Source organism: Nanorana parkeri, unplaced genomic scaffold (genome assembly GCF_000935625.1).
Source record: "Nanorana parkeri isolate BGI_ZX_2015 unplaced genomic scaffold, ASM93562v1 scaffold1808, whole genome shotgun sequence".
In the NCBI taxonomy this organism is placed as follows: Eukaryota; Metazoa; Chordata; class Amphibia; order Anura; family Dicroglossidae; genus Nanorana; species Nanorana parkeri.
The window spans coordinates 3,613-14,206 of record NW_017308076.1 but is presented as its reverse complement, the minus strand read 5'-3'; the positions used below and the strand labels follow the sequence as shown (position 1 = coordinate 14,206).

Here is a 10,594-nt window from a genome sequence, read left to right as displayed (position 1 = left end):
TATATATATATATCTATATATCTATATATAGATATATAGATATATATATACACATACATACATACATACACATACACATAAGTATGTTTTCTTCATTTTCAATCGTCGATTTTAATCGACTAAATCGATTAACTGTTGCAGCTCTACTGCAGATATGCAGAAAACATACTTAGGAAAATACATATTTACTACACTGTATTTTCAGAGGTCCAGTTGACCTCTGAAAATTTTTCAAAACCCAACTCCACATTTTTGTAAAAGATAAAAAAAAAATACATTGCCCAGTATGTATATAAAATAAAGACAATTGGCTACAATAACAACGTTCTCTCCAGAGCTGTCCTCTGCAGGCACTCCACTTTGTCCACTTTCCTGCCACTACTCTTCCTGGATGAATGACACCCACCATAAATCAACCTGTTTCCTGAGAGCCCTGGTTGTCATGGTCACACCCCTTGGGGTGCATCAGCCTGCTGGCTTGGGCTCAAAGTACAGTTGCACCGAATGGTGCACACATATCACTACATAAGTGTCATACTATGCAGCAGTAAGGACCACCCGCTGCTGACACTGGACAAAAGGAAGGAAGCTGGAAGACATCTGGTTTTAAACTATGTATCCTGTATATTTTCATTGTATGGGGAAAGGGCACGGGTGGTAAAACCTCAAGTTGAGCCTATGACGAGCTAATGGCAGCTGATCCCACACTAGGTTGAGATCCTCACACTAGACGTGACCGCCCAATAGAACTTCCAAGATAGACCCCATATCCACCACTCTCTCAGTGCGTGAATGTCCCCCCTCTCACTTTGATGATTAGCATTACTTCAAGTATGTTGCTTTCCCGCATCGTTTCATCTTCAGATGTTTATTACCTCTGTTCACTTGATCCCCCCACATTATCCAGCAAACACGCAACCGCCCATGTCATTTATCGTGACATGCTTTGAACTTATGCATCCCCGGTATATGCCAACATTGATTGTGACGTAGAAATCTGTGTCGAATGTTATGTTAGTTCCTTTCCTGAAAACTACTTATGTATAATGCGTGCTATATGAAGCTGTAAGACTAAAACTTTTCTTTACCGATTTATAACGTACATTTTGTGGTGCAATTAGCCTCAGTGCGTGAACGTCCCCCCTCTCACTTTGATGATTAGCATTACTTCAAGTATGTTGCTTTCTCGCCTCGTTTCATCTTCAGATGTTTATTACCTCTGTTCACTTGATCCCCCCACATTATCCAGCAAACACGCAACCGCCCATGTCATTTATCGTGACATGCTTTGAACTTATGCATCCCCGGTATATGCCAACATTGATTGTGACGTAGAAATCTGTGTCGAATGTTATGTTAGTTCCTTTCCTGAAAACTACTTATGTATAATGCGTGCTATATGAAGCTGTAAGACTAAAACTTTTCTTTACCGATTTATAACGTACATTTTGTGGTGCAATTAGCCTTTCTGTACATGTTACTTCTGTATTCTTTATGCTCTCAATAAACGCTTTAAGCGTTGAATCAATGCTAATGCTTATTTCAATATCAAAAATAACACATACAAAACAATTCCTTAAAATTGGTAAATTAAAACGACATGTATATTGAAAATCTTTTCACCTGTTGATATAAACTGAGAGCGACTGGGTGGTTCTGCAATGTCATGAAGAAATCTCCACGGTTGAATTCATGTTTCATGTAGGACACCACAGTGTATACTGAAAAGAGTAAAATAATTTGTTAGCGCAAAGTACATGTGTGTCTGTGACTTGCAATACTTCACACTATTTTAATACCATTCTCCCCTGGCAACAGACACTGATGAAAATGCATGGAATAAAGAATGTACATATTGTATATGTGAAAAGCATAATTTGTAGTGTCCAATAACATATACGCTGCATTAGATTCTGCACATGCAGAGTTCATGCCATCCAGTTAGCCTGTCTATGAGGTTACATTTGTATAACAAAATAATTTTTTTGTTAGGAAAACCTTTTTTGGGATATATGTGGTGGATCAGTTGTAGCACATGTAAAGTGCCAGTATCTTCTTTCAATGGTGTTCTTACATTTTGATTATTTTAAAAATATAGTACATTTTCTAATATAATTATTGAGAGTACACTGGAGGTGCTAACAACGAATAGAGATCTCACATGCAGGCACCTCAAAATGGCCATTGTGCTGTAGTCTACCTTTCCAGTCTTAATATGAAGGGGAATGGACATAGCGAATTGTAAAATTCATTCATGTAGTCATACCCCTGGCATTTCAAAAGATATTCAATCTTTATTTTTTAAAGCAGTACAAAACTGCAATAACCTGTGTGTTTTTTATATGTCTGGAGATACACTGACATCTCATCTCTACCATCATCTTTATAAGTGCTTGTTATTACTTTGTCACAACTGCTGTTAATGAACTCTTTAAGACTGCACTAAATTTCTTTGATCCTAAAATATGGAATTAAACGGCTCCATTCCCACAGGGTATTCTAAGATTCCTGCGGCAAGAACTTACACATTCTTGCAGCAGGAATTCCAAGTGCCCCATTCAGATGTGAATATTGTGCCCACTTAAGTAAATGACAGGATGACAGCAGCCAAATCTGTCAGTGGAAGCCTCCATGTAATCGTACATGACTGTTGCTGGATGCATCCAGTGACAATCGTCTATCCTGAACCGCATGTTATCGTATCATGTATGTTTACATGTGGACTGTTGCTGACAGATGTGGCCCCTGCCACCTTGTCATTTACTTCAACGGGGACACCGGGATTTCTGCTGCAGGAATCCATGGGTTCTTGCCACAGGAATGCCAGATTGCCCCATGTGAATGGAGCCTTAATGTTGGAAAATATAGAATGCAGTATGTTCAGTAGTCAGAACACTATTATGTTATTTTCACTTACCAAGATCAGTGTCTCCACTTTCAATAGCTTTGCCAAGTGCAAGATTGCTTCTTTTCATTTTTAGAAGTAATGGCACCTGATCCTCCGACTTTGGTTCATATTCTAACAGCTGAAATGATATATTAACCACGATTAACAAATATTTTTATTTCATCAATCAAGAAAATTCCCAGTTACATATGGTGTGATTAACCTGGACCCCCTGTTGTATAGGCTGACACGTAGAATAGGTGACAGGCTGTTTTTTTACCTTTGCGTTATGACAACGCACTGTATCACATGGTATCGCACTGCCATTCATTTTGACTGGTGTCCCAACAGAAGACCTGCAATTGCACTATAGCGCACCACAACACACAGCACATAAGAGTGCTTTGTGCTGTCAAACTATTAAGCGCTCGCAGAAAGAAACTGTGAGTCCTAAACTTATCTATACATAATATAACATGGGCATACTGGAAGCTATTTTGTTCTTTTAATTCTGTAGAATAAACGTGAATTTAAGTTCATGATTTGGAAACAAAAGAGTTCAACATTAAAAATTCTCAGACTTTTGGGGGTCTAGTTATACCAGACAACAACAAGATAAAAGACTGACAATGGTTCCAGGCTGTAAGATAAATGAAGATGCCATGTCTTAGGCTTAACAAAGGACAAAACTATTCACCATTATATTTATTTTTCTTCTTTTCAAGACATGAATATAGAGTTCACATTGAAAGTTACCTATTACATTGTATTTCTACTTGATAGGATTGGTATAACTAATAATGTTCATTCTATTATTAATATTGCATGAGATTTACAAATATTTGTAATTAAGTAAATTCAGCAAAATTGTTTTCATAATGCAATATTCCATATGTATATCCCATTTTACTAATTGACATATACTAGTAAACTATACTAGTACAGTGATATTATAAACATTTGTACTGTATATAAAACTATATTAAATACAATATACAGTGTGGAAAATAATGATTTGATCCCCTGCAGATTCTGTAACTTTGCCCGCTTACAAAGAAATTAAAGGTCTATAATCTTTATCATAGGTGTACTTTAAATGATATGAATGATAGAATATCAACCGCCAAGGCAACAAAGCAGTGACTCAAGAAGAAGCACATTAAGGTCATGGAGTGGCCTAGCTAGTCTCCAGACCCTAATCCTATAGAAAATTTATGGAGGGAGCTGAAACCACGAGTTGCCAAGCGACAGCCAAGAAACCTTAGGCCCGGTTCACACCTGGGCGTTTTGTAGCGCGTTCCTATGCTTTGCAAAACGCTCAAACACCAAAATCCTATTATTTACTATGGGTATGGTTCGCACCTGGGCGTATTACAGGCCGTATGAACGCGCTACAAAACGTCCTACCGCCAAAGAAGTACAGGAGCTTCTTTGGGGCATTTTTGTTGCGCGTTTCCATTGGGATACAGCCAAGTAGCCCTCGAAAACGTGCGTTTGTCACGCGTTTTTTTACCGTGAATCGCGCGACAAATGCACATATTTGATACGCCTAGGTGTGAACCCAGCCTAAGGATTTAGAGAAGATCTGTAAAGAAGAGTGGACCAAAATCCCTCCTGAGATGTGTGCAAACCTGGTAACCAACTACAAGAAACGTCTTACCTCTGTGCTTGCCAACAAGGGTTTCTCCACCAAGTACTAAGTCATGTTTTGCTTGGGGATCAAATACTTATTTTACTCATTGAACTGCAACTCAATTTATAACATTTGTATCATGTGTTTTATACACCTATGATAAAAAAATATAGACCTTTTATTTCTTTGTAAGTGGGCAAACTTACAAAATATGCAGGAGATCAAATCATTATTTGCCACACTGTATATTGTATTAATATAATATTATATACATTACACATTTTTATAATATCATATTATAACGTCTGTAATAAGTATGAAGCGTTTAACCACACTTTTAGCACACATTAACTCAACCTCAATGCATGTAAAAAGATTTTTTTCTTTTTCTTTCTCTCCTCAAACTTTATATACACTTTTGTCTTAAAGAGATAATGCTTTTCTTAAATGTCTGGAAATAGACAAGTAGTTGACCATCTCCTAAATTGATGCTTCTAGACTGAGGTCAAGAGGTCACTTAATAACATGGTGCAGAGGTTTTAAAGAAAAATCCCAAATTATTCATTGACCAATACTTTAGGCAATTGTGGGTATACTTGGGAGTAAAGGGAGATGAGTAGTGAGGTCATAGTTCAGATAAGATAGAATCTTCCCCCCAAAAAACATTTTGGGTGATAAAAGCCTAGAAAAATTCGGGAGAGAGGACTCAACGACAGAAGGAGAACTGAACAGGGGGAACGAAAGGACATAACTAGAAGAGAACCTGAACATCTGACAAAGAGTTTCTGTCCTTAAATTTACCAAGGAACATCACTGAGACCAAAGAATTTCCAGATTAGTGGTAAAGTATAGATTTAGATCTATCCGTAAGCAATTTATGTGAGCAATATATATCTAACAATCATTTAACCTGACCATTTGGTTTTATAGTGTTAGCATTATATTTTATGTGCATCAAAATGAATGGGCTGCCCTAATGCAGTGCGCATCAACGCACAAAAACGTGTGTTAAGGCACATAAAGGAAACTACACTGCAGTTTTAAAACTTTTAGGCCTTGTTCACACCAAGCGTGGAGCAGGTGCAGAGCAGAGCAGTTGCAGACCGGATCAAAACTGCGTCCAATGTATTCCAATGGTATTCTTTGCTCCAGTTCACATGGCAGCGTGCAGGTCCAGAGCAGGTGAAAAAACTACAGCAAGCCCTATTTTACCTGCTCTGGAATGCAAATGCCTGGAACGCACTGAAAGCCCATGTTGAACTAAAAAAAAAAAAAAAATTTTAACCAAAAACGGCCCGGAATGCATCAAAAACGCGGCACAACCCACTGCACTGCGTGTGCAGAAACATGAGTGGATCTGCTCTACATTTGGTGTGAACAAGGCCTTATGGACATGTACAGTATATAGTGTATAAATACTGAAAACAACTTCTCAAATAGGAAAATATCTCAAAACAAAATGTCACCAAATTGTCAAAAAAAAGAGAAAATGTTGTTTTTCCAATTACCATTGACTTTTTTTTCCTTCTGGGACTTCAGCTACGAAACATTACACAAGCAAATGCCTATTAAAAGGTACTGATATGCCTGACTTATAAACGTCTGATATGTACAATAGTGTTATGTTCAGTTCAGTGAAATCCCTTTGTGATGCTATTATAGTGGTTCTCCTGAAACTAGGCATAGAGAGAACAATAAAGATCATATCAACTTGCACACATTGTCTCTCCACTTGGTGGCAATACCCATACCTTCCTGCTATCACAGAAGCCATTCTGCTGAACATCATATTAGCTGAACCCTAAGGCTGGGTTCACACCTAGGCCTATCGAATATGCGCGTTTGTCGCGCGTTTCCGAGGGCTACCTGGCTGTATCCCAATGGATATGCGCGGCAAATACGCCCCAAAGAAGCTCCTGTACTTCTTTGGGCGTAGGGCGTTTTATAGTGCGTTCCTACACGCTGTAAAACGCCCAGGTGGGAACCATGCACATAGGCAATCATTGGTTTTCACATGTTGAGCGTTTTACAGAGCCTAGGAACGCGCTGTAAAACGCACAGGTGTGAACCAGGCCTAATGCCCACACAGGCAGCTATTCTTGGAGCGCCTTGGGAAATCCTGTCCTCTTTTTTTCACATTAAAGACAATGCCACTGGCTCTAGACCATGTGATGCAACCCTAAAAATGTAATAACATAACAATTTAAAGAACAGTTCGGAACAGAAAAAATAGCTACAGCTACCCTTTGAAGACTCACTGATAATGAGGACATGCTGACTGGAGCCCACAGGCCAGCCAGCTCTTTGTCAGATGCAGCAATAATTGCTTGTTTTTGGTATTTTCTTTTGAGAAAAACAAGTTTAAGGACAGAAGATGCGTAAATCTTTGTCTCAACACAGTGCATGAATACTGTAAATCAGGGCTCAAAATTTCCACTCGCCCCCTCGCAATTGGCGAGTGCAAATTACGTGGGGGCGAGTGGAAATTCAGGGGGGAACTGCTGCCGCTTCTGCAGCGCCGATGGCCGCTTCAGCAGTGGCGATCGCCGTGTGAGTTCTCTCTCCTCGGTCACTGCCGCTACAGAGCGGCCGAGGAAAAGAATCCGTCTGTCCTCCTCCCCCTGCCACCGCCCCTTCACTTACTTCTCTCCTCGCTGCTCCGTCCTCTGCCCGGCCGCCGAGCCTGTCTCCTCACCAGCAGCGGATGCAGGCAGCAGAGTGGTAGGGTTAACAGTAACCCTGCCGCTCTGTGATAACCAGTGAGACGGGAGAGCCATCTTACCCCCCTCACCTGTCACAGAAGTTCTAGCACATTGCTGTGCTAGAACTCCTGTATTGATGGGGACAGGTTCAATAAAGAGAACATGTCACCTCCAAATGCTATAACACAGAGATTGTTAGCTCCGCTGTGATAGCAATAGTGAGAGAGTTAAGTGAGAAAAAAATTGTTAAAAAAATAATTAAAAATAAATAAAAATTTTAAAAATAAAAAAAATATTAATTTGATTGGCAGGCTCCTTCCCTACAGTGACCCGGGCTCCACTGCATAGAAGGAGGACAGGAGCCTGCCAATCAGCTTGTTACTATTCCCTGGGTCATATTTGGCAGGCGTACAGGGACAATGAGGGCATGCTGGAACTTGTAGTTCAATTACGACATGTCCCAGCATGCGCTCATTGTACCTGTACACCCCCACATATCACAGGGGGGGGGCAAAAGTTTGTCCTGCCCCGGGCACCGTTTACTCTGGTTACGCCACTGGGTCTCTGTGCTGTGCAGCGCACCGCAGGTCTCTGTGCTGTGCAGCACACCGCAGGTCTCTGTGCTGTGCAGCACACCGCAGGTCTCTGTGCTGTGCAGCACACCGCAGGTCTCTGTGCTGTGCAGCACACCGCAGGTCTCTGTGCTGTGCAGCACACCGCAGGTCTCTGTGCTGTGCAGCACACCGCAGGTCTCTGTGCTGTGCAGCACACCGCAGGTCTCTGTGCTGTGCAGCACACCGCAGGTCTCTGTGCTGTGCAGCACACCGCAGGTCTCTGTGCTGTGCAGCACACCGCAGGTCTCTGTGCTGTGCAGCACACCGCAGGTCTCTGTGCTGTGCAGCACACCGCAGGTCTCTGTGCTGTGCAGCACACCGCAGGTCTCTGTACTCAGCGTTGTTACTATCTCTGTATTCTGCGTCACACCGCTGACCTGACGGAGTTAAGGCCGGGGCAGGGTAGGGGTTAGTGGGACAATTTGTGGCGAGTAACTATTAAGGCCTGGCTAGTAACTTTGGACTTGAAATTTGGAGCCCTCCTGTAGATGACTGCTCATCATGTATGTAACAGTAAATTTGGCAAATTAAGAGGTGGATCTATATAAAAATATATTTTCCCTTCAATCTTATTTCTCAGAAAAAAATTGCATAATTCTTCCAATAATACAAATATATTATAACTAGGGATGCACCAATAGCAGTATCGGTGCCGACACTGGGCATTTTTACGAGTGCGCACACTTGTGAAAATGCCCTGATACTAAATGCCGATACCAACCTTTTAATTGATTCGGCTACTCTAAGGTCCCGCTTGCTGGGGACCTCGCGGCACCGATATACAGCGCCGGCCAGCATATCTTCCCATCTTGAGACTGACACAGCAATGACTCCGGGACCGACAGTGGCACCATGAACCCTCCTCAGAGGAAGGTAAAATGGGTGTCATGCAGACCCTTTTTTCAAGTCAGTATACCTAGAAAAAGTAAAAATAGAAAACAGAACACAAAACCTAGACTACATGTAAAATTAATAAATTACTATTTGTCCGAATATACGAAAAATGTATTCAGGTGCATAATAATTTGTTTGAACGTGCGGCGGCCATGTTGGCCACTGGCGTGTTCTGTGAATGCGTGCCACCATCTTGGAGGCGGGGAGCATGACGCCATGCATGCGTGGCGTCAGATGACGTCACACGCCCATATAGGCGCCGCCATCTTGGTGCATATCTAGATATACACCATGATGGCGGCGCCCAACACATGCGGTGTTATATGACGTCATGCGCCCTGCCTCCAGAACACGCCAATGGCTGAATCCAATATAGCATAAAAATTTGTTTTGCTTGATGAAACGAATGAACGTTTTTATTTTTTCGCTCACCTCTCGATCCTGTCACGGCTCTCTGCCGTGACAGGGGAGGGGCTGGATTCCCCTCTCCCCGCTCCGATCCTCCAGCGCTTACTGGCGGAATGGACGGGGGAGGGGGTGGGTACAGCTGGCTCTGCCTCTAGGTAGGCAGAGCCAGCTGTCAGTCACGCAGCTGGGCGGATCCAGACATAACTGTTGGGATCCGCTTCAGCTGCAGCGTCTTACTATACCGCGAGCAGCAGCTCGCGGTATACTGTGGCATCTCAGTATCGCGGTATACAGAGCCTAGGGTGACGGGAGGATGCTAGTTTGTGTCCTCCCGTTACCCTAAGGAGAACTATGGGGAAAGCCTTAACCCCATAGTTCTCCTTTAAGGGCACCTTTGGCCACATCTCTTCAAACTTTTTCATATACTCTACATTGACCAAGTTACTTTCCCTTAAAATACTCTCTATTTAGACGATGATCTATACTTACTTTAATAGCCAATTCTGTTCTGCCACAGTCACATGCCTTTGAAGCAATCTCCGAATATGAAATGCCTGCAGCGTCGCCAAGCTTTTGATTTATGGCCTGAGCTACTTCTTCATCTGTTTTCTCTTTCTGCTGAACCTAAAAAGTAACAAATGTTTTACAAACAATGTGCTTCAGACAGAACCACAAAGAAAAAAAAATAGATAAAGTTTTACCTTGTAACATGCCCAGTGTGCCAGAATTCGACTCACTCCTTGAGAGTCAGGCTGTTTTAAGTATTCACAAATTTTTACAGCAAGAGGATAGAGTCTTCTTAAAACTAACCTGTCAAAAACATATGACAGGATGCATGAAGCTAGATAGGATTTTTTAATCAGTTTACTTTAGGGAGGAAACCACAAAACAAGACAATATAAGGTAATTTATAAAGTGCTAACATATTATGCAGGGTAGAGTTTTCTAGAATGAACATCTGGCAGTACTAGAGTATTATACTATAAAATATGCTAAAATAATTATTTGCTGGACTACTAGTGTGACATTAGTCCACACTAAGGTGTGGCCTGTACGCAGTTATATTAAGATATGTTACTGTTCACTAGCCATTTTATTCTGCAGTGCAATTGTACAGCGATGTTGTCACCCTGTGGACAAGGTAGTTAGATGGACATGGCCTCTCACAGGAAGTAGAAAATAAACAAACCTAATGGCAGAATTATCAGGTAAAAAATAACTATATTTTAATAAATTCTCCCTGTTAAGCTAAATTTAAGTGTATCAAGAAACAGAATACCTATCAAGCAGTACTGGGATTGTGAGTTGCTTGTATCTGCAAAAAATGTTAAGGATAATCCGATATCCTGGGTAAAACTGCAAGCACAATGTAAATGAGTAGATAAACTGTTAACATATCAAAATTGCAGCCTTATTCCGACATTCAATATATACATACATACAAGCTATATATATT

The 10,594-nt window shown here is 41.3% G+C and overlaps 1 protein-coding gene across 1 annotated transcript in view; it reads right to left on the bottom strand.

The window, feature by feature from the left end:
- VPS16 (VPS16, CORVET/HOPS core subunit) overlaps positions 1–10,594 on the bottom strand; it is a gene marked incomplete at its 5' end in the record, with an annotated part of 27,743 nt that overhangs the window by 14,438 nt on the left and 2,711 nt on the right. Inside the window, 5 exons of the mRNA XM_018571673.1 lie at positions 1,624–1,721; positions 2,918–3,026; positions 9,628–9,762; positions 9,840–9,948; positions 10,418–10,453. Of these exons, the coding sequence (XP_018427175.1) occupies positions 1,624–1,721; positions 2,918–3,026; positions 9,628–9,762; positions 9,840–9,948; positions 10,418–10,453 (487 nt within the window). The remainder of the gene's footprint in view (positions 1–1,623; positions 1,722–2,917; positions 3,027–9,627; positions 9,763–9,839; positions 9,949–10,417; positions 10,454–10,594) is intronic.